General features: G+C 49.5%; 1 protein-coding gene across 1 annotated transcript in view; it reads left to right on the top strand.

Annotated features, from left to right (window-relative positions):
- The window catches only part of LOC146859482 (peptidoglycan-recognition protein SC2-like), a 74,772-nt gene that overhangs the window by 15,192 nt on the left and 34,482 nt on the right, over nucleotides 1-25,098 (top strand). The window contains exon 2 of the mRNA XM_085650212.1: nucleotides 13,759-13,844. Coding sequence (XP_085506338.1) covers nucleotides 13,796-13,844 — 49 coding nt within the window. The 5' untranslated portion in view covers nucleotides 13,759-13,795. The remainder of the gene's footprint in view (nucleotides 1-13,758; nucleotides 13,845-25,098) is intronic.

Raw genomic sequence — 25,098 nt, 5'->3', positions numbered from 1 at the left:
ATGTGTATCTGATGTCTGGCTGGTATGAGTGACAGGGCTGGGGGAACCCAGATGGGCAGGGCTAGGTAGCCTGGTAATGAATAGGACGATCGACAGGTAGATGGGTGGGAGGAGTGCTCCTAGGCTCTGAATAGGACAGTGCTCTGCTACCTCAATGCCGGCTCCGCCCCCTGTGGAGCGTCTGATGACTCTGCCCTGCACTCTGAAAGAAGGAGCCTGCATCGCGTAAACAAAGTGCTCAGAAACCGGACTGAACTAGGCAAGGGCCCCCCTGGCCTGGGAGAACAAAAGATTTGCTGTATAAATGGAGGAGCCCTGCTCCTGAGAAACTAGATCCGCTTTTGACCAAGAAGAATCTCTGCCTGAGGAGGAGGCACCGGGAAAGCTGTAGGAGGAAGACTGTCCCTATCCTGGGGGGATTGGCCTGCAGTGGTGACCTTGCTGCCAAAGGGGAGAAGAGAAACTGTTGCTGAAGACTTTTACTTTACTTTTACTCTCAAGACTTGTGCTTTTCCAAAACGATCTCCAAGGGCTTGGAACTGAGCTTGCCCCCTGAACTGAGCCCCAGGACCATTGGGCTCTACCTGATCTTCACTCGCCTGCTGCTGGACTGTGGTGTCCTTTCCCTCGCCGGAGCTGTGACCCTCGTGCCCCAGTCCCTCCTTGAGCCGTGACCAGGACTGCTTAGCCGCCCCCGCCTTGGGACGAGCCTCGCTCGATCTGAGCCGCTCCCCCTACGCTGTGCTGGGCTGCCCCTGTCACCTCGCTCGTTGGAGGCTCGCTGCGCACCTTCACCCTCCCGCCGGAATCGGCGTATGTGAGCATCTCCAAGCCTCGGACGGCCCGGACGTATCTGCGTGCCCGGCTGCCCCGCTTTGTTCACCCGCCACCTGCAACACCCCGCTCTTGTCGTGAGCCTGAAGATCAGACCCCCATCGTGAAGTGTGGGAGCCTCGGACGCCGCCTCGCCCTTCTGTCGAAGGGCCGCTGAAATCCCGCACCCGCCTTTGCGTCAAGAAACAAGGTACTGTACTCACGAACTCGACCGCGAGCTCGCATCGGATCCAGGGTCCGCAACGTTCTTATTTCCCTGTCATCTGCTGTGTGCTTCCTGGGCGCTGCCTCCGCACGAAGTGCGCGGAGGCCTACAGTTACCTTGTGCCCGCCTAAAGAACTTTCCGTAAAACAAAGAGAACTTTACCGTATTTCCAAGAATTGTGGCCCCATCAGTTCAACGTTACTGGGCCTTGTATTTGAATCTGCTGAATCTACATAAAAGCTTATTTTTATATACTTCCTGATTGGTGTCCGTTTGTGGTGCATGCAAGGGGTTTACTGTATGTGTAATTGCATTTGCTTAACCGTGTACGCCTGAGACTTAGCCTGGACTGCTCGCGCCACGCACCTAGAGGGTGAGCAGGGGTTATTCTGGGGAGTCATCCTTCGCCCTGACAAGAAGTAAAGGGTCCCTGCTTGTTGTGGGTTCACACCTGCGTCAACCAGAGCCCCCTCATTTCTAACATTGGTGGCAGCGGTGGGATTTACGGATTTGCATTTGCGGTTTGCGTATAGTGAACCACTGATCACCACGTAGTGAGAGCAGACCAGTAACACAGCCACAAGACTAGAATTTGTTTTGTTTTGCCAAGAATCTCCGTTGTTAGAGCCATGCCTGGTTCACTTCCCGCCGGAAGGGCAGCTTCTATAATCTCTGGATTTGAGGACATAGATTGGGAAGAAAGCGCACTTCAGAATTATACCAATGAAGAATTGAAAGGTTTTTGCTCCAAGTTCAGAATTGCCCAAACTGGATTGAAAAGGAAGGAACAACTCGTGAAGGCGCTGAGGGCCTGGTATGAGTCAAAGGCACCAGAGAATCAGGTGGAAATGGTTCCACCAGAAAGTGTCCATGAGTTTGGCAGAGGCCTGTCGCCAGAAGAGTTGGCAGACAGGGCAGCAACCCGGGCACATGAAGTAGAGATGGCAAAACTCCATGGGCAGATGGATATGGAAAAACAAAGATTAGCCATGGAGGAAAAGAAACTACAATTAGAGCATGACATGAAGCTGAGGGAGCTGGAGCTGAAAGCAAAAAGTTTGGAGCTTAATCCCTCTGGTGGCAGCACACCGCCAGTACCGGCGGAACCCAGAGTTTATATTCCCAAGGATGTAGTGAAGGAGTTCTTCAAGAATGACGACATCGGGCAGTGGTTCAGAGCCTACGAGGTAGCCATGTCTTCCCACCGGGTCCCTGAGAAAGATTGGGGAGCGGGGTTGTGGGGACGGTTCCTGAGTGAAGGGCGGGACACACTGTTAGATTTACCTGCTGATGTTCATAATTCTTATGCCCATATGAAGGAAGCATTGATGGCTAGGTATGGTTTGACCCCTGAGTTATATAGACAGAGGTTTAGGGGTTGCACTAAGATTCCCAATAGTACGTATGTGGAGTATGTGACTTTCTTTTGCAGAGCGCTGGATGGTTGGGTAAAGGGTAGTAAGGTAAATGATTATCAAGGGCTTCTTGATTTAGTGGCATGGGAGCACTTGTCCAGTAATTGTTTTCCTGAGCTACGCCAGCACCTGATCGATAGTAGGCTGACTAACCCTAGGAAGCTTGCTGAGGAGGCGGACCGCTGGGTCAGTACCAGGGTCCACAAGGGTACCGTGGGAGATTCCGCCAAAGGTGGGCAGGGTCCCCAGCAGAAGAGTGGGGGGGACAGGGGTAAACAGAAGCAGTTCCAAAAAGGGCCCCAAAATAGTCCCCAAGGGAACCAAGGGAAGGGTTCTCAGCCTCCCCCACCCCAGAAACCGACCGGGGCCCCGACAGGTCCTCCTGTTCAAAAGGGGCCCGTAAGATGTTACAGGTGTAACAATTTGGGGCATTTTGCCTCTGATGTAAAGTGTCCATTGTTTGGTAAACCAGCACCCACTGGTACTCCATCCCGGCAGGTGACTAGTGTAGCCTTGGGGGAGGAGAGGGATGTCCAAGGTGGGTGGGGTCCCGCAGAGATGTCCCTGGTCTCGCTAGGAGACCGTGAAGTGGTCCCTCCAACCCAGCTGCCTGAGAACACTAAGAAGTACAGGCAGTGGGTGACCATAAATGGCCATAGAGTGGAAGCTCTTAGAGATACAGGAGCCAGTGTGACAGCTGTCAGGTGTCACCTGGTGTCTCAGGAGCAGGTGGTCCCCAATGCATTCTATCCCGTTGTTGCCGCTGACAACACAGAGAGACACTGCAAGGTGGCTCAGGTTCCCTTTGAGTGGGGGGGGGGTCTCTGGTACTCTTCAGGTAGCTGTGAGGCCCGCCATGCCTGTAGACTGTTTGTTAGGGAACGATTTGGAGAGCTCACCTTGGGCTAAGGTGGAGCGGAGTGCTCACCTGGAGATGTTGGGTATGCCGGATTGGGCGTGTGTCACCACACGGTCCATGGCAGCCAGTAGAGGGACTCAAGAGGTCCTGGAGCCTGAGAGGGAGGCCCAGGAACCGGCCTCAGAGAGAAGGAGCAAAGGGCGCGGGAAGCCGGCCCCTGAAGTTCCCACGGTCCAGGAGGAAGCAGACCTTGAGGGGGATGCCCTGGAGCCTACAGGGGAGCAGATAGCTGAACTGGGAGACCTGCCGGAGCTGACCCATTGGCAGCAGGAAGGGGGTCCCACCAGGGAGGACTTTTGCAAGGCACAGAAGGAGTGCCCTTCTCTCGTGGGTATGCGGCAGCAGGCTGCAGACCAGGCCGCAGGTGATCAGTCAGGATCACATTTCGTTTACTGGGAGAACGACCTCCTATATACAGAGCCTAAGGTTGCTGAGCCTGGGTCAGCCCGTGCGCTGGTGGTACCCCAGGACTTCAGAGCCTTCCTACTGGGGCTGGCTCACGATGTGCCATTGGCAGGGCATTTGGGGCAGGACAAGACCTTTGAAAGGCTTGTCACCCACTTTTATTGGCCTCAAATGCGCAGGAGTTCAGATACTCACTGCAGGACATGCCAGACTTGCCAGGCAAGTGGAAAGAGTGGAAGGAAGCAGAAGGCTCCACTCCAGCCATTCCCTGTGGTCGGTACCCCATTCCAGCGAGTGGGGATTGACATTGTAGGGCCACTGGACCCCAGGACAGCGATGGGCAATAGGTTCATCCTGGTCCTGGTGGACCATGCCACCCGGTACCCGGAAGCCATTCCTCTAAGGACAGTGACGGCCCCCGTGGTGGGACGGGCACTGATGGGAATTTTCTCCCGAGTGGGATTCCCTCTAGAAGTGGTGTCTGACCGAGGTACCAATTTCATGTCCAAGTACATGAAATCTCTTTGGCAAGAGTGTGGTGTAACCTACAAGTTCACCACCCCTTACCACCCCCAAGGAAACGGGTTGGTTGAGAGATTCAACCGAACCCTCAAAGGCATGATAATGGGCCTAGAAGGAGCCATGAGGCGTAAGTGGGACGTCCTCTTACCATGCCTTCTCTTCGCTTACCGTGAGGTGCCACAGAAGTCTCTGGGGTTCAGTCCCTTTGAGCTTCTGTATGGTCACCCAGTCAGAGGACCTCTAAGTCTGGTCAAAGAAGGCTGGGAGCAATCTCCCAGGAAGCCTCCCCAGAATGTATATAGTTACATGCTGGCCTTCAGGAATCAGACTAGGCGATTCAGGCAACTTGCTGAGGCAAATCTGGAAGCCAGCCAGGAGGAGATGAAGCGGTGGTACGACCAGAATGCCACTCTGGTAGAGCTTCAGCCTGGACAGAAAGTATGGGTCTTGGCCCCCGTGGAGCCGTGTGCGCTCCAGGATAAGTGGACCGGTCCCTTTGAGGTGGTGGAGCGCAAGAGTCCTGTTACCTACGTGGTGGACCTGAAGTCTCCTAGGAACCCCTTAAGGGTCCTACATGTCAACCGCCTCAAGCCCCACTTGGAGAGGTCCCAAGTGGGCATGCTCTTGGCAACAGATGCTGGAATGGAAGAGGAGACAGAACCTCTTCCTGACCTCCTGTCAGCCAAGGAGCAAGATGGGTTAGTGGATGGTGTCATCCTCTCTTCCTCCCTGACCCCTGAGCAACAGAATGATTGTCGCCAGTTACTGGGACAGTTTTCTGACCTGTTTTCCCTGGTCCCTGGTGTCACTGATTGGTGCGTCCATGATGTGGACACTGGGGATAGTCCACCTGTGCGGCACAAGGCCTACAGGGTGACTGACAGGGTGAGGACATGCATCAAGGAGGAGGTCTCCAAGATGTTTGCACTCGGGGTAATTGAGTCTTCTAGCAGTCCTTGGGCCAGCCCCGTGGTCTTGGTCCCAAAGGCTGCAGCGCCGGGAGCCACACCCGAACTCCGGTTCTGTGTGGACTACAGAGGACTCAATTCGGTCACCAGGACCGACGCACACCCCATCCCCAGAGCTGATGAGCTCATCGATCGGCTAGGGGCTGCCAACTACCTCAGCACGTTTGATTTAACGTCTGGGTATTGGCAGATCGCCTTGACCGAGGGGGCCAAAGAGAGGTCAGCATTTTCCACCCCAGATGGGCACTACCAGTTCCGGGTTATGCCATTTGGGATGAAGAATGCCCCTGCCACCTTCCAGAGATTGGTCAACCAGGTGTTGGCTGGGCTGGATTCGTTCAGTGCAGCCTACCTGGATGACATCGCAGTGTTCAGCTCCACTTGGGAGGAACACTTGCGTCACCTCTGGGAAGTGTTGATGGCGCTGCGCAAGGCAGGCCTCACGATCAAGGCGAGTAAGTGCCAGATCGGGCAGGGTTCCGTGGTGTACTTGGGACACCAAGTTGGGAGTGGCCAGGTGGCACCCCTTCAGCCCAAGATAGAAACCATCCTGAATTGGGAGGCGCCCAAAACCCAGACGGAGGTGAGAGCCTTCCTAGGTCTCACCGGGTACTACAGGAGGTTTGTCAAGGGGGATGGCAACATGGTTGCCCCCTTGACCGCGCTGACTTCGAAGAAGCAGCCCAGGAAAGTGATCTGGACTGACACCTGTCAGAAAGCTTTTGAGGCCTTGAAAACTGCTATGTGCACGGCGCCCGTGCTCGTGGCTCCCAACTTCTCCAAAGAGTTTATCGTTCAGACAGACGCTTCAGAGCATGGTGTGGGGGCTGTTCTTTCACAGATTAATGAGGAGGGCCTAGATCAACCCGTAGCCTTTCTTAGCAGGAGGTTACTTCCACGGGAACAAAGGTGGAGTGCTATTGAGCGTGAGGCATTTGCTGTGGTCTGGGCGCTGAAGAAGCTAAGACCCTACTTGTTTGGGTCTCACTTCCGGGTTCAGACGGACCACAGGCCCCTCAGATGGTTGATGCATATGAGGGGTGAGAATCCAAAGCTGTTGAGGTGGTCCATTTCCCTACAGGGTATGGATTTCACGGTGGAACATCGCCCTGGTACAGATCACGCCAATGCTGACGGTCTGTCCAGATTTTTCCGCCTTAGTGATGAGGAACTCCCTGGGGTAGGGTAGTTCTCCCCACTTTTCAGCTGGAGGGGACACGTGTTAGACCTGGCACCTTGGCGTGAGTCTCCCTCCCTCTTTTTGTCGCTGTGCCTCATGTGTTTTTATGGTGTTGGCCGCTCAGCGCGCTGTGCCACTGCCAACCAGTGTCGCGGTGCGAGTGCTCCCAATGTAAATTGTATATGTTGGTTGGATTCCATGATTGGATTGTTTGATTTACTGTCAGACCCCAGTAAAGTGCGCCGGGGGCGCCAGGGCATGTAAATGCGAACACCGCTGGTGGGCTTGCAGCACTGGTTGTGCCACCCACAGAAGCGGCCGGTAAAATATGTCTGAGGTCTGCCATCGCAGAACCTGCGTGCAGTCTGGTACTGACATGCTGACCGGCAAGTGCCCACACTTGCCGGTCCCTAAAACCTTCCCTTAGCTGCATGTTAGTCACCCCTCTGGTAGGCCCGCGGGCAGGGTGCGTTGTAAGCCTAAGGTAGGACAAGCCTGGATGCGTGGCATGTCCTAGTAGTGAATTACCGCCATCTTGTTGTTCACTACTACAAGGCTACCCTGTTCTCATAGGCCAGTATGGGCGGCCTGGATTATTACACCCTATGATCCTAACCGACCCAGGGAACATGGTAGAAGATCGAGTTTAGTATGCCTGAACTCGGAATAATAAGGTACATCTTTTCGCAAGGTTTATTTTAATATTCCGGGTTTGCAAATGCCGCTTTTAGAAAGTTGGCCTTTGCTTGCCTAAACCTTTCAGCCGCCTCTGCGTGATGTGTATCTGATGTCTGGCTGGTATGAGTGACAGGGCTGGGGGAACCCAGATGGGCAGGGCTAGGTAGCCTGGTAATGAATAGGACGATCGACAGGTAGATGGGTGGGAGGAGTGCTCCTAGGCTCTGAATAGGACAGTGCTCTGCTACCTCAATGCCGGCTCCGCCCCCTGTGGAGCGTCTGATGACTCTGCCCTGCACTCTGAAAGAAGGAGCCTGCATCGCGTAAACAAAGTGCTCAGAAACCGGACTGAACTAGGCAAGGGCCCCCCTGGCCTGGGAGAACAAAAGATTTGCTGTATAAATGGAGGAGCCCTGCTCCTGAGAAACTAGATCCGCTTTTGACCAAGAAGAATCTCTGCCTGAGGAGGAGGCACCGGGAAAGCTGTAGGAGGAAGACTGTCTCTATCCTGGGGGGATTGGCCTGCAGTGGTGACCTTGCTGCCAAAGGGGAGAAGAGAAACTGTTGCTGAAGACTTTTACTTTACTTTTACTCTCAAGACTTGTGCTTTTCCAAAACGATCTCCAAGGGCTTGGAACTGAGCTTGCCCCCTGAACTGAGCCCCAGGACCATTGGGCTCTACCTGATCTTCACTCGCCTGCTGCTGGACTGTGGTGTCCTTTCCCTCACCGGAGCTGTGACCCTCGTGCCCCAGTCCCTCCTTGAGCCGTGACCAGGACTGCTTAGCCGCCCCCGCCTTGGGACGAGCCTCGCTCGATCTGAGCCGCTCCCCCTACGCTGTGCTGGGCTGCCCCTGTCACCTCGCTCGTTGGAGGCTCGCTGCGCACCTTCACCCTCCCGCCGGAATCGGCGTATGTGAGCATCTCCAAGCCTCGGACGGCCCGGACGTATCTGCGTGCCCGGCTGCCCCGCTTTGTTCACCCGCCACCTGCAACACCCCGCTCTTGTCGTGAGCCTGAAGATCAGACCCCCATCGTGAAGTGTGAGAGCCTCGGACGCCGCCTCGCCCTTCTGTCGAAGGGCCGCTGAAATCCCGCACCCGCCTTTGCGTCAAGAAACAAGGTACTGTACTCACGAACTCGACCGCGAGCTCGCATCGGATCCAGGGTCCGCAACGTTCTTATTTCCCTGTCATCTGCTGTGTGCTTCCTGGGCGCTGCCTCCGCACGAAGTGCGCGGAGGCCGACAGTTACCTTGTGCCCGCCTAAAGAACTTTCCGTAAAACAAAGAGAACTTTACCGTATTTCCAAGAATTGTGGCCCCATCAGTTCAACGTTACTGGGCCTTGTATTTGAATCTGCTGAATCTACATAAAAGCTTATTTTTATATACTTCCTGATTGGTGTCCGTTTGTGGTGCATGCAAGGGGTTTACTGTATGTGTAATTGCATTTGCTTAACCGTGTACGCCTGAGACTTAGCCTGGACTGCTCGCGCCACGCACCTAGAGGGTGAGCAGGGGTTATTCTGGGGAGTCATCCTTCGCCCTGACAAGAAGTAAAGGGTTCAATCACAAGAGAACTCCACACGATGTGTGGAGGGGGGAACTAGAGGCGTGGGGTTCTAGGAGCAGCAGCCTCCAATATTAAATGTTCATCAATTCTTTAATGTGAAGTGAAAACTATATGATATTAAAATAAGAGTGACGGTAATTGGGATGTTTATTGTTCCCAACCGTCTAGTGAATGATCTCGTGGATGGTCGACATGTTTCTGCCTGGGTGGCCCCGAAGGGTCCGCGGCATTCATCAGGACCTAAATAGAATAATAATGGGCTCCGTTCTTACCACAATTTGGTAATGTGTCACCACTGCGGGAGTGTGGTATAGGTCACACTTCACCGTCTAAGGGATGCTTCCAATAGTGAAGCCTGAAACAAAGTTTTAATAAGAGACAATGTAACTCGCTGGGTCAGTTGTACCTGTAAAGAATTGCTACTGACTACTATAATGATTTTTAATTTTAATTTCACTCACATAGTCACGGGCCCCCACTCCATCACTTAGAAGTGCATCCTTGTCGTCAAGTGTATGCCCGTCCTCCATCAAACGAAGGTTTTGGAGGGCGAGGACTGGTCAATGATGAAGCATGACACCAGGTGGTGTGTGAGACCAGTCCGTATCTTTTTGTGAGATGCCCACACTCACGACGTTCTTGTAGCTCGCTTTGGGTTATCACACTGGGAGCAGCTCTTTTGTGATGAACAAGAAGTAAAGGGTCCCTGCTTGTTGTGGGTTCACACCTGCGTCAACCAGAGCCCCCTCATTTCTAACAGAAAGTCATCCTGTGTGCCCTGTGCCCCCCCCATTTTGTGCTCACTGTTACTATTGGTAACTGACTCTGCCTGTATCCTGGGTTCTGATAGGCAGGCCCAGGACCAGTGCTTTGGTGAAAACACATTGAGAATACAGTGAATACACCTACATACAATAGAGTATACTATACATTAGGGTACCCCTATAATCGGCATGACCTACCCTAGTACATAGTAGGGCAGGGGGATTGAAACTACATTTAAGTCCCTAGTATACAATAGGGCATGGTAGTTTAGAGGCCAGCAGCCCTTTCAGCGCTTGCATGTGTGCACCGCTGAGAGCCTGAGGTCACTTTAAAGGCAGCCGTGTGTTGCTGCACTGCGTTTTAATGTAAATTGTGCTCAAACTTGACTTTGGTGGTAGGGGCACCTAAAATGTGTATTCTACAATAATTTCCAATATTGGGTGCCTCCATGGTCTCCCCTGGGTGTCTTAAGGGTGGGAGGCTCTGTCACTACAAGGAGGGTCCTTATAAAGGATGTTTTCTATGCCCTGGGGATATAGAAATTGCACGTTTCATGTCCCTCATTGTAGTAAAGTGCTTCCCAAAATCGAAGTTGGTGCTAGGGGTGCTGTGGAGTGAGGATCTGCAATGTGTTTACATATTCAGGGCCCTTAAAGTCTCCCCCAGGTGTTCCAGGGGTGGGGGGGGTCATGTAACTATAAGCAGGGGCTTTATAAAAAAAGCTTCATATGCCCTGATGCTGGAGAAATTGGACACTGCAGTTTCCCCATTGTAGATGCCTAGCCCCATAGGATAACATTGCAATCGATTATGAATGCATACATATTGATAGGAACCAAAGGAAAAAGATCATTCAAAGACTTTGGAGAATGGTTTTGATAAATGCAACAATATGCAATTGTTGAGATTATCCTAAAGTGTACAGAAAAGAAGTATAAGGCTTTTTTGCCTGTAAGCAAATAATCAGCATTTCTGAGGTCTCCTCCGATTGGTCAGAGTTAACAGGATTAGCCGGGCTGGTTTGATGAGGTGATAAGTGGCTCACCCTGAAGAGAGGCAAGCTGTTAGAGTGAGCTCTGCTCCACAGGAATATCAGAACAGGGGGGAGGGGTCGTAAAGCATCAACAACAAACAGAGGATGGGACATGCAGAAGAGAGCAGGTCCATCTACCCCCTCCCCTTTGACCCACCCAAACGACCGGCTAACGGAAGGAGCTTGCAGATGGTAGGGGGAGGAGAGCCATGGAAATGAGCCATACTGGAGATAGGTTTAACTAGCTCTTGCTGCTCTGCTGAGATTTCAGCCATGTTGAATTTTAGAGGAATAGTACTTTCTGGGAGAAGATTATGCCGCACTTTGAAGGAAGTGGTCATGCTCTGGGGTGTTGGCTGCACCTCATTGTACAAGAGTGTCCTTCTGCTTGACCCCATAGAACACTGAATAAGTATCTGAGAGGTGCAGAGCCTCTCAGATCTGCTGCTTGAAACTAAGAAGAAGTCTTGCCAAGCTGGAAACTTGATTTGAACCATCAAGCCCGCACTCTGAAAAGACTGTGCCTGCTGCGTTATTTACAACTACAGCCCTTTGTATGTACCTTGCTTCAAGAGGAATAAATAGTGGAATCCCTGCAAGCTACAGGCTAACATTACTCACCTGCCTCAACTCCACCAAGACTCCCCTGCCTAGAGTGTATCCAGTAGACTTTTAAGGGTGTTGTCCAGGTGCATTGTGGGAATTGTGGTCCCAACCTTTTAAGGATCATCTTTCAGATTCCAGAACCTTGGATTGTGTTTTGAACACTTTGGACCCTCATAAGAAACTTCGGGAAGAGGTTCCAGAAGTTTTGGAAAGTTTGGTGAACTTTTGTGAAAAAGCTCCAGAGGGTGGCCGGACCCTCATAGAAAGGCAATCCTGTGAACATTCACCACACCTGGCCTGCTGGAGGAGGCTGCACGAACTCTGGTGAGAAATCCTCCCAAAAAAATGTCTAAGTGTGAAGGTAAAATCTTGACCTGGGCCTCCTGCTTATAGTGTGTCCGACTAGTGCTCTGTTGCGGTTGGCCTCAAACTTTGACTTTGTCCCGGTCAGAGGCGACCAAATGTCCAGAAGTGGCACTATTGGTTTCTACGCACTAGAAAGTGTTTAATCTTTAGAAATTCATATCTCTGGTTCCCTACATGGGATATTTGTCGTTTTGGTGTCATTTTCAAGATACAAATATTTCCTATTTTTATAAATTGGTGTTGTATTTGTATTGTGTGCTCTGTTTGAATTGTTCACTGAATGTGTGTTTTTAAATGCTTTACATATGTCTCTTAAGTTAAGCCTGCCTTCTCACAGTCACGCTGCCCAGGTTTGAGCATGGGAATACTTTGAGACCTGCACTGAGCCTTAGACGCATTAATGGCCTTATTGCTAGTGGTAAATATATATTTACTACTACTAATAAGGTACTTTCTACAGATACCCTATAGGGTTATTGTAATGAAGTTAAATTAGTCCAGTAGCTGAGGTGTAGAATAATGATGAAGCTTTATTGATACAGTTCTTAGGTGGTCTGCAGTAGATGGTAACAGACATTAAGCCCATAAAGGATTGAGTCCCACCAGGAGCAGCCTCTTTGCAGCTCAGCCCATACTCCCAAATGACACTCCACCACCAGGCATCCAAACATTCCATTACCTCACCATGCACACCAACATTGCACAGCACATCCACACTGGCTGAGCAGCGAGGGCAAAGAAGCAGGAAAGATGCATTGCACAGGAAACCAGATACAACAGTTATGTCCCCACACACTCTAAGAGAGGGGTGTGTCATAGATACACTGTAGGGCTGTGTCCCTCCAGTCTAAGGAAGGGTTGTGTCATGGAGACACTGTGTCCTTTCAGTCTAAGGGAGCGTCGTGTCATGGACACACTGTAGGGTTGTGTCTCAACACAGTCTAAGGGAGGGTTGTGTCATGGAGACACTGTAGGGCTGTGTCCCCTCAGAGTACAAGGGAGGATTGTGTCATGAATACACTGTAGGGCTGTATCCACAGTCTAAGGGAGGGTTGTGTCATGGATACACTGTAGGGTTGTGTCCCCTCACAGCATAAGGGAGGGTTGTGTCATGGATGCACTGTATGGCTGTGTCTCAATACAGTCTAAGGGAGGGTTGTGTCATAGAGACACTGTAGGGTTGTGTCCCAAGTCAGTCTAAGGGAAGGTTGTGTCATGGAGAAGATGTGTGGCTGTGTCCCCTGACAGTCAAAGTGAAGTGTGTGTCATGAATACACTGTAGAGCTGTGTCCCTACAGTCTAAAAGAGGGTTGTGTCATGGGCATACTGTAGGGTTGTGTCTCAGCACAGTCAATGGGTGGGCCAAGGGAACACAGCACTGTTGTGTCTCTGTACAGTGCATGGGTGTGTCATGATACACTGTAGGACTGTGTCCCTTCACAGTCTAATGGAGGATTGTGTCCTGGATAAACTGTGGGCCTATGTCCCTTCAAAGTCTAAGGCAGGGTTGTGTCATGGATACCATGTAGAGTTGTATCCACAAACAGTCTAAGGGAGGGTTATGTCATGGATACACTGTAGGGTTGTGTCTCTGTACAGACCATTGGTGTGCCAAGGGTTTACTGCAGAGTTTTGTCTCTGTACAGTGTATGGATGTGCAATGGGTACGCGGTAGAGTTTTGTCCACATCAGTCTATGGGAAGGTTGTGTTAAGGATACACTGTAGAGGTGTGTCTCCATACAGTCAATGGGTGTGCCATAGGTACACTGTACGGCTCTGTCTCTGTACAGTGTATGGGTGTGTCATAAGTACATTGCCGAGATGTGTCTCTGTACAGTGTATGGGTGTGGTTGTGCCATGGGTATGCTGCAGGGTTCTGCCTCTGTACACGCTGTGGTTGTGCCATGGGTATGCTGCAGGGTTCTGCCTCTGTACACGCTGTGGTTGTGCCATGAGTATGCTGTAGGGTTCTGTCACTGTACACGCTGTGGTTGTGCCATGGGTATGCTGTATGGTTATGTCTTTGTACAGTCCATGGGTGTATCATGAACATGGTAAGACAGTCACTTGGCTCTTGGTCAGACCACTGTGCTTAAACAGGCTACGGACACAATCCGTGGACCCACTATGGGAGGACTATATTGAATGAAGACTCTGTTTTAGGGAAACTCTCTAATAAATTGTATTTGAGTGGTGGGAGGTCCCCACATATGATGTTTTTCTTGCTCACTTCCTGTACCTGTGCAGCGTTCATTGTGCTTCTCTCTCTAATCTCCTCTCCCCCCCAGGCCATCCTCCCTGGAAGCTTCCCCGGGATCAGCGACGATGCTCCTGCTGGCTGTGCTGCTGTCTGCTGTCTGTGCCATCACTCATGGTCAGTCCTCCTGACACAAGGGCTTTGGGGCTCAAGAGAATAGTAACACAGAACACATTCCTCACAGACTGGGGTGTGTCCCACCCACAGGAGGGTGTTAATGCTGCAGCATGAGCCCAGCAGGCGGTCACACATGGGTGCGGAAGCAAACACGTGAAACATGCCTGGGAGAGGTACAGACTGGCCAGAGCTCATCCTTGGAGGGTGCGGTGCCCACACCAGACTGGCCAGAGCTCACCCAGGAGGGTGCGGTGCCCACACCAGACTGGTTAGAGCTTAGTCCAAGAGGGTGTGGTGCCCACACTAGACAAGCCAGAACTCATGACAGGTGGGTGTGATGCCCACACTGGACTGGTTAGAGCTCATCCCAGGAGGGTTTGGTGCCTGTATCAGACAGACAGGAGCTAATCCTAGGTGGGTGGGTTGCCCACACCAGGCAAGCCGGAGCTCATACCAGGAGGGAGTGATGCCCACTCGAGACAGGTCAGAGCTCAGCCCAGGAGGGTGCGGTGTCCACACCAAACAAGCCAGAGAGGCCAGAGTTCATGGTGAGGTGGATGTGGCATTTGCACTGGCAGGCCAGAGCTTATCTCAGACACGTGCAATGACAGATCTCCCACTTGCCTTCATCAGATTTAAAGGGCTGTGCTGATCTTTAACTCTTTCACACTAACTCTATTGCTTGCATGCTATCTCGCTCTCTCCTTCACTCTCCTACTGACTGATTCTATGGCTCTGTCACAGGATTTCACACTCATTTAGAGGCATATTTACAAGGCGCTATCGCCGCAGCAGCATACATTTTTTTAAAGCTGCGGAGGCTTTTTTTTTTTTAATGCCATATTTGCAAAGTGATGCTAGACAACTTTAGCGTCACTTTTCACCTCTAGCACCTTTTGCTAATGATATGCAAGATAGGAGTCGTATGTACAACAATTTTGGGCAGTGGCGCTACTTTGGAAATACAGGCGCAGAGTCCCAATTGCGGCAAATGTTCAACGCTATGGAAAAGAAAAACATATCCAAATCACTCCTGCAAGCCTAATGTCACCCTTGACCTACTCCTACTGCAGCCTGGAGCTCCAAGAAGACCACCATCCTCACCACCATCACCACCACCACCTCCACCCTCACCATCACCACCACCACCACCATCCTCACCACCATCACCACCACCACCACCACCCTCACCACCATCACCACCACCACCTCCACCCTCACCACCATCACCACCACCACCTCCACCCTCACCATCACCACGGAGGCAGCGCTGAAGGGAGCGGACATACCGCCAGAGGATCACCCTCATTGACCTCAGGGAGGAGGAGGTCATTGCCTGAAACAGGCTCAGGAAGGAGTCTATTGTCCGCCTCCTGCACCAGATTGCACAAAGGCTGCAGCCAACATCGCAGCAGTGCACCAACATCCCTCTCCAGGCCACGCTACTGGCTGTCCTGCACATGCAGGCATCTGGAATTTTCCAACACGCCACAGCCACAGTGGCAGGAGTATCCCAGGCATCCTTCTTAAGGTTCCTCCCCACCGTCCTGGATGCCATCATAAAACTCACACACCCGGTATCTCTTCTTCCCCAACACAACGCAGGACCAACAGAAAAACAAGCAAGGCTTTTATGCCATTGCAGGATTTCCACATGTGTTGGGGGCAATGGACTGCACCTATGTACAACTTGTGCCTCCAGTGGTTACATAACACTTGTACCACAAAAAGAAGCATACATCGTCGATGAACGTGCAGGCAATCGTGGACTATCTGGGCCTCTTCTTCAATGTCCGCTCAAAGTTACCAGTCAGTGCGCACGATTCCTTCATTTTCCGGCATTCCATCATCAATGAGCGCTTCCAGAATGGGACTTACGGGAATGGCCTAATGGTTGGTAAGTATTTCTCAAGCGCATGACAGACCACATGACAGTCAATAATGTTGAAATACGTTGATATTAGTGTTAGGCTGAATGAGCATGTGCATGCATAGCAGGTGTGGGTCTACATTCTTGCGCCATAGTCCATGGCATATGCACAACACAATCCTACAAATCACACATGTCCAGACTAAATACGCCACTGTGGGTCACGTGTGCAAGTGAACTCCGCAGAAGGAGCATCACTGGTCCAACTAATATCAATAAGCAATTCAAAGTCAGCCTGCGTGCCCTTGCATGGACTCATAGATATGCAGTAAGGCAAGCCAGAGCAAGGTGCAGCATTCCTTCACCGCATGTTAAGGATGGGTACCGTGGGCTTTGTGGTGGCTTTTCCCATGTAACACCAATGAAGATCTCACACATTTCCACATATTGATTGTTCGGGGACCCTGGGACTGTGTGCAAATAGTGTGTCTCCCACGGGGAAGTGAAATGTGCGTACATAATTACATGTCTGTTTGTCATGTCCAGTTTACTGTGTCCTGCATTTCGCGGGAGGGGGAAATAGAATAGATATGTTGTTTTTGGTGCAGGATTATGCCCCTTAAAGCATGACGTTATTGTAGGACACAAGACTGGCACACGTGCACCATGGTGCAAGGGGGGGTGTTGGCACTTGTGGTGCATATGCAGACGAACCATGGATGTGCTGTATGTTAGGAATATGGCACATTCCAGCCTTTCACTTTGGATACAGGTCAGCGCAGCCGGATGACGTCAAGTGCTGCCCTGTAGCAAAAACTGCTAAATGAGGCCCTGTGTGTGCATTCAATAGTGTCAAAGAGCTTCACTAATGCAACGCCATGTGAAATGTTGCTTACAAACACCCTGTTGGAGGAAGGGATACCTTGTCTCTAGTCCATGTGTCCATATGTATGTCCCAGGGTCATGAGGCTTGAGATGTATCCGAGACCTGTGAAACGGAGAAATGTTGTCATATTGTAACCTCATGTCTACCATGCTGCATTACATCACTCATCATATACATATATCACAATCAAAGTGCACACCGTATTGTAGTGCACAAACCACTCTAATATTCCTCCAAGGCTCCAGACTGTGCAGAAAGGTGCAGCCTCGTGCACAAACTACACCTCCCATTACAGCCAACAGCACAGTTATCTCTGGAATAATGCGCCTGCTTTGGAGCAACGCTTCAATGCTGGACAGATTCTGCCAGCACCGCCACAGGTCCCTGGACACTGAATCATGTGGAAAATATGGCCTACGCTGTCCACAAGCAGTGTGGCATTGTCGTGTAGTCAGTCTACCAGTTGCCCTGTACAGTGCAAGATTGCCACCTATCTCAAACACCTTGTCTACTGTCAGCATAGTGCACACTGTGCACTGCCGTGTGTACACTATCATGTCCCGCGTTGAGATCCACTCAGTATTCTTCCCACGGCTGAAGACATTGAACAACATTGACTCCAACTCTCACTGCCAAATATGTGTGAGTGAAGTAAACCACATCACTTACTCCAGCTACCGGCTGTCAAACCAGGCAGGTATCAGTGAAGAGATGGCAATAGTCATCAATAATAGACACAACAGATGAATGTGAGATGTGTTTCTAACAATGACATATAAACTGTCCTTACTGGTGAAATATCATCACCTGCATGACATTGGCACTCAGCCTTGAAAAATTGAAATTGAATTACAGAGGGCAGCACACCTGTGTGTGTAGCAGTTTGCCAGTCAGTTCAATCCCTTCTTGTGTGTGTGCCACACAATGCCATAGCATGTCTCTTAGAGTAAGCAAGGTGTATGGGTCAATCAGGACACATACAGAATGGACATGAATGTTGGACCACCCCTGGTTTTGCCTCTTAACTAATTGTGCCCCTAAAGGGTCTGCTCTGCAGCCGTGAGTGATGACTCCCCTTAAAAAGCCTCAGACGAAACCCTAAGCAGGACCTGGCAGATAGTCGTGCGGACATTCGGCTTACTGAAATCCCTCTTCAGTAGTCTGGATATGTCTGGAGGCCAATTACTCTACTCGCCACCAACAGTATGCAAAATAATACTCGTTTGCTGCATATCGCACAAAAGTTGTGTTGGGACAAATGTACCATGGGCTGATGGCAATGAGGAGTAGGAACTGCCGGACGAGGAGGAGGAGGAAGATGAGGTGCCTCATCAAACTGTTCCATCAGTTGCCGCACAGCAGAGGGACCACATCATAAAAAGAAATCACTGATGCATGAGTGACTCACATGAGGTCATTCAATGATGAATACATGAAACTGTGTACATATATATGTAAATAAACATATGAGCACTACCGGGGTTATGCTTTTTGATTTCATAGTCACAGTAAACATAAAAACAAGCACATCACACCAGCTAATAATTGCCTCACAGAAAGTGTATGTAGCTATGTGTAACAAACAGTACTGAACAGCATCTGGTACAAATGAAATAGTGTGAATGCCAACTACCTGTAGCAGATAGTCCTCCATGGCCAGCCACAATTAACATGGTGTGGTAACATACATAGTGTGCACTGACTGTGTGTGCGTCTCTCCTACAACTAGTCATTTGTACGGCCTCGTTCTTGTGGACGATAGCAGTCAACTCATAGTATGATGACTGTGAAGTGATCTACACAGTATGTGCATGGGAACGCAGTCCCAAACCAGCAGTCTACATATGCTAAATCAATAATATATCCACGTATGAAATCCTTTAGGTGATCTCATATCACAAATGCTACATACTATACTTTGCCAGTGCAACTGTGTTGCAGTTGCAGGAGAACACCCACTGCTATGCACAAGCAACACCACCTTGATGCAGAGTGTAGTTGTGGTGCGATTTACACACTCTTACTGGCAGCAATTTGTAGGAGGTCACGCCAAGGCATGCATGGTGATCTAACATAGCACTAACAGCATGAGTGAGAATCATGTTGCCCGCAAATGACACTGTTACTTTCATGTGGGGTATGATCCTGGAATATGAATTACCCATACTCAAACAATCATGTGTCGCCATCCATACCTTCCCTTCCAAGTGGCTGCAGCCAATCGCAGCACTCACCTGCAAGGGAACATATAACACTCCCAATTTTTCCCACAACCTGATGCCTCTACTGTGGCACATGGCACTGTTTAGCAGTAGGCCGTGCTGATGTAGATGTAGGTGCACTGAGCCCATGGCAGTGCTAGTTTGTCGCATTCCTGGGGGAAGCCAATGCAATGTAAATGGGTGATAAGATTAACTTAGCACACCTGGCACCTCTTGTAATCTGCGCCCTTGTGCTACTAGAGTGTTTGGACACTATGCATCGGTGATCCTTGAACAGCATTAACACACACATATGTACACTGTCAACACACATAGTAAATACATGGAAAGACAGGAAACAGGTCAACTCCACTATTCACATCCAATACTGCAATCTCTGTAAATTATTACATGAATTGCATGTCCCAATACACCCAAATACAGACATTTGCCCTATTGCGTCAAAAATAAAAGCCGCATGAGCCTAAAGCGTGAATTTTGAAGCCACTGCGTCCGTCGAAAATTACGCTTCCAAGCAGATGCCTTGTCAGGCCTTGTGTGAAATTGACGCATTGACTAGTGGCATAAAAAAATGATTCATCAGCTGAAAACGTGATGCATCCACCTAGGAAGTGATGTTATGGATACAGGGAAGTGATGTAATGGATCCTGCTTGCTGCAAACCAGGAACTGTGAAGTTACTTTCATTTCCAATTTAAGTCACTGTTTTACTGTCTTAGCTTGGGAGTAGTTGTGTTTTGGCTGAGCTGGTTTGTCATGTCTGCTGTCCCTGTTGTTTCCTTCAAGTCCTTTTGTGCTTTATTGTTGTGTATTGTTGTGTATTGTCCTGTGTGCTGTCAGGTGTTTGTCTTTTGGGGTGTAGTTGTTATAGATGTAGTAGTAGGTTTTTTGGGGGGTTCAGTTGTGTTTGGGTGTTATTATGTGGGTGGGATCATTCCTGGGAAGGGTCGGTCTAGCCCTATAACTGAGCAGGAGTTTCGGAGATTCCAGTCGCTCATCACACATTACCTGCCTGCCATGGTAGCCAGTGGGGGACGTGTGCTCCAGGGCTACCCCATGAAGGTGCGGAAGCAAAGGTGGGAGAGTTGATGACTCCAGATGCTGAGGCTCTTTGGAGTGGACCGCAACCCCCATCAGCTTAAGCATCGCTGGACTGATGTGGCCAGCAGGGAGTCTGACCGCCTGGACTATGTTGGCATCGAAGTTGGTGGAGCAGTTGGTAAGTTCACATGATTTGTCTGCTTCCCTATGTGTCTCATGAACCCATTGATGATTCGTGGTAACATTGAGTATGGTTCAAATGACTTTTGGCACAAAATAGCCCATGCCTTCATGCAAAAGCCAGAAATGTGGTGACAGTAGGGCTGGCACGATTTGTGCAACAGTGCTATCTGTGACATTGAGCGGCCACACACGTGTTAGTGTCCCTGTAGGTGATACAAATGAGTCACAGGGAAGCATTGAGATGATGCACATGCCCACAGCTCATCCAGACAACTCATATGATGACTGACCAGGTAGTGCAGATCAGCTCCAGAGCTGCTTATTTCACAACCGGCATTTGTCAGGTACAGTTGTGATGGGTCATTAGAGAACGTAGGGGTTATATGCAAAGCCCTTGCACTGCTGGCTTGTCGCTTCTTACTACATCGAAAGTGATGCACCGGCTGCACGAGGGCCTTGTAAATAAGGCCCATAGCGATTGGCATACCTTCCCCGGGTACTCAGTCATTAATGAGGCCTGTCATGGCTTCCACTGCTTAGCTAACCTTTGAATGTGGCTGAACACATGTCACTGGTCTTGAACAGCATTTCGTATGTAAAAGGTATGGCTCCTTGATGTCCACTATGGCTGCGCTGTGCTTTGCACCGGCTTGTTGACTCCATACCATGGAATGCATCCAAGTCCCGCATGCTGGCTTTGCATGGCCTCATGGAGGTGATTTTGAGGCCGAGCCACTGGAGCTGGCCTTACATATGAGACTCCCATTGTACATGCTGCTTGTATGTGAGGCCCAATGTATGTCAGAGGGGAGCTCACTCACATGGTATTGTATCCAAGGATATGCCAGCCTGAATCTGACACATCTCAACCTATCCCATACGTGTTATTGTTCAATTTTACTATTAAAAACTAAGGGATGCATTGAACATGCCGGAACAATAACTGATACTCCTCAGAACTGACAGGTACAGAACTCACCTACTTAAGGAACAAGTACACATAATGTGTGATGTACGTAGTGTACTCATTTCCTGGTGTCCAAATTTAAGATGGTCTTCGTACTGCAATGGCTTTCTGAGTATGGTATGTGAGTTTGGTAGGTGCACAGAATCATCAGTCAGCTACCCTAACGAAATGTAGCAGTGATGAGGTTCATTAGCTGGGTCTGGAAATTGGCCGACAGATGCATGTTTTGGCTCATCACATGTATGTACACTTGAGCCTGCCTTACCAATGTCTATCATTCAGGCATGTCAGCTGTGTCATTTGATTACTTACAACCTGAAGGGTTGCATAGCCAATAGTTATGCATATGTGCTCTGCTTCTGTTGCATATCAAATATGTGTTCAAAGTTTTCCGATGTGTTCTACATGTTTGTCTGGTAGCAGGACCCCCATCATAGGACCCCCAGTGAGTGCCTTCATCAATGCTCATTGTGTAGTGAAAGGACTGAGTGTGATGTCAGATGCGGTGCGACTTTCCAGATCCAATGTGCACCCCATCAGAAATAAACTTTGTATGGTGATTCATAGGTCAGGGGAAGTGGATGTTAAGTGTTGCATGGCTATCGGCCTCTGACTAATGTCAAGGAGAACACATTGCCAATCTGGGAGGGACCACATGATAGAGGCTTGACAGGGGAGCCATGATCGCAGAGGCAGACCATGTGAAAATATGTGGTAGTGGTTACACATCTGAACATGGCCGTGGTTGTGAATAACTTGAAATGCATGCAAGCTGCACATGCTATGAAATGGGGAGCATGTAACGAGCGGTGGCATGGTCTACTATGGACTTACACGCGCTCAGATAGGAGAGGTTTTATATGCCTCCGTGTGATGTGTGGTACTCATCCTGCATCCATTGTTAAATGTAACACCGGCCAAGTGTTCAGTGTAGTTAGCAATGTGCCCTGATATGCATCCTTGCCATATCCGTTGCACTATGCTGTGAGATCATACATGTACTGTGCAGACGTTTCACTTCTTACTGCGGCAAGTCCCTATGGCATAAAGCCCATTGCAGGATGCAGAGAGCACACTGATGTTAAGTAAAGATTACATGTGTACCATTCCATGGGTTCAAAACAGCATTGTTCCTAAGCCTACCATGTGCTGACATGGTCATACCTAGTTGTTCCAAGGTGGTGAGATTGCATTGTGGGACATTTGCCCTGTCTTCGTAATTTGACCTCAGTAAATCTGATCTGATAGATAATAGGCATGTGTATGCTCACTCTAAGCTGCAAGATGAATCTAATCTGTAGGAGGTGTTGTGAAATTAATATTGCTTCATGATGTTTGTACCGGTTTCTTGTCACTATTTGACTGACAGTTATCCCTATTGCTTAAACAGACAACATGACCCCAGAGCAGCTGACAAAGCATAACCCATGAAAGGAGCGCTACTAGGAGCGCTAAGGCCCACAGGGCCACGAGGGAGCGTTACGAGGAGGAGAAGGCTCAGGGGAAGTGGAGAAGCTTTCCTCCAGGACCACCAACCCGGGAGAAGAGGAGCTCAGGCAGGAATGACGGTCAGGCCAAGGTACCTCCAAGGCACAAGTACCCAGCACCTCCACCGGTGAACCATCTCAACCACCCGGCCCCACACCTCAGGCCAGCAGAGGGCCTAGCTCTTTCGAAACAGGCATAAAAAAGGACATTTCCGATTTGAAGTTGTGGGTGGCTTTTTTTGGAAATAAAATGGACTAGGCTTTGACACTCCTCCATAAGATCACGCAGGCAGTGGGAAAATCCAAGCGACCATTGCTACAGAAAGCCTTTCTGCCCTTCCCCCTGTATATAGTTATAATATTTTACATAACGTTTTTATAGCTTAGTTTAGGTTAGTTAATCTAGTGATAGTGTAGGGATAGTGATACTAGGGGTTTTGTAGGTGTGGGTTAGAAGTTTAGTGGGAAGGGGTACTTTGTGCATTTTTTGGGGTGGGGTTTGATGTGTTTTATATGTGTATTAAAAAATACTAAAATTATACAAAATGAAAAGAAAAATAAATATGTATATAATTGTTTAGTTTTCTGTGTGTGGTTAGTTGATGTTTAGGTGCAGTTTCTGTTGTCCTTGTCTGAAGACGTGTCTTAAGGGGGTGGCAGGTTAGTATTTATCATGTTGTGCTAAATGTGTAGAGTAAGCTAGGTTAAGTTAAGGTAGTAGGTAGGATAAGATAGTATAGGTTAGGTAAGATCAATTAGTTAGTATAGAGTAGGTAGTTTTTAAGATTTCTATATACATTAAATGTCATTGTTTGCTTCATACAGGTCTACATCATGATTTACTGTGTGGGAGATAGCATGTGTGCTCAGATAATGTTATGTACATGCATTTGTCTTTGCTAGCAGTGTTTGGAAACATGAGTGTGTAGTTGTTTTACCTATGGACAGGGATCTCTCCGGATGACAGGATTTTATATTATCTATCTCCAGACATTGTTGAGCAGTGCACGTGGCAATCATGATGGAAATGGTACACAGTGAAACATGTTCACATACATTTCACTGTGTGGGTACATCATGCAACATGCTTTGGAGTGATGTTGTGATCAAAACATTTGGCCACATTGAAGGTCTGTTGACTCACAAATTGAAGGCTGCTCTGTAAAACCAATGTTGTTTGCTTGCTAGTATCCACGGGTACACCCGGCACTTGTGGGGTGACTTCATTCACCATTAACATTCACTGCATGACATCTGTTGCACTTCATGCTTGCAACCTTGAGTAACCACTTTCTAGTCAACACACACACATAGGGTTCACCAAATGTGTTTCACTCGCACTGCCAAGCATTGTCCCTGACGCCAAACAACACATGTCCCTTGTACAAGTAGTTGGTGTCTTTGCCTCACAGAATGCACGGTGGTCAACCTAGTCCTGACTCCAACAGACAGGTAGTACTACGTGCATTCATTCACATGTGCTGATACTTATGTCGCTCAAAGGGACAGTTCATATCACAACAACCACAAAAGAGGTTTTGAGCCAGTGGTTGTCCAGACAGAGTCCATTGGTGGAACATGATCTATGACATATGGAGGAGAGGAGCGCTTCAATGAGGAGCATGACCACACTGGCCTTAGAGAGGATCGACCACATTGACAGTCCACAAATGGTTGAGGTGAACAGGGCGAAATCACAGAAAGTGACAGTAGCTGTTCCCTGGCATGTTTATAAGCACAGGGCAAAGGAGGAACTGGGTATGTGGCACAGATGACTGCTACCAAACAATTCTTTGTCAGAAACAGGTGCCATCCACATCTTCCTCCTCTGATGTGTGTGGTGTCTCACATGAGGGGGGCGTTGTAGAAGGGGCAGACACACATCAGGGGCAAAAGATGTGGATCCCATGCCTGCAGCAGCATTCATCTGTGCCAGCACATGAGGCAGCACAGCAGCGAGGAAGTCAATGGTTTGCATGTTGTCATCATGCCCATCATCTCTGGCGTCTGGGACAGCATGCTGGCCAGGAGGTGAGGGTTCATCCTCTGTAATGAGACGGAGAAATGCTATTGCTGATCCCTCTTAGATGTTGACATGAGTAATCCAGTCGACAATCAAGGTGCAATACATTCCACTTTCAGTTCCTCATTGATGCGTGGGACACCTGTTACACAAGGGTATGGATGGCACACAGCACTGTATGTCCCTTTCAGACAACTGGATCTCAGCATTGTTCTCACTACCACTGCGTGCCTACTCTGAGTGGATGGGCCCTGTAATGCTAGTCAGATTACGATCCCTGAGGTTCACCCGACCTCATCATGACCACAGTTGGTTCTCAGCAGAGTGGTACACACTCTTAATCTGACCCATACACTTGTTTGTGAAAATGCCCCCTCTGGCTGTTCCCAATTTGGTCCTGGCTGCCGACTTAATGCCACACAGTGATGAGACCCTGATCAGACATTGACTCTCATGTACCTTCGACACCTACATTATGTATGACCATATCCAATGGACTGACATTGTAGGCTGTTATACAGAGATATGCGTCAGGGAACACCCCACATGGTAGTGGTGCTGCAAACGGTGACATG

Source organism: Triturus cristatus, chromosome 3_2 (genome assembly GCF_964204655.1).
Source record: "Triturus cristatus chromosome 3_2, aTriCri1.1, whole genome shotgun sequence".
Taxonomy (NCBI): domain Eukaryota; kingdom Metazoa; phylum Chordata; class Amphibia; order Caudata; family Salamandridae; genus Triturus; species Triturus cristatus.
The sequence above is the reverse complement of the archived record's forward strand: the minus strand, read 5'-3'. Positions and strand labels throughout refer to the sequence as shown.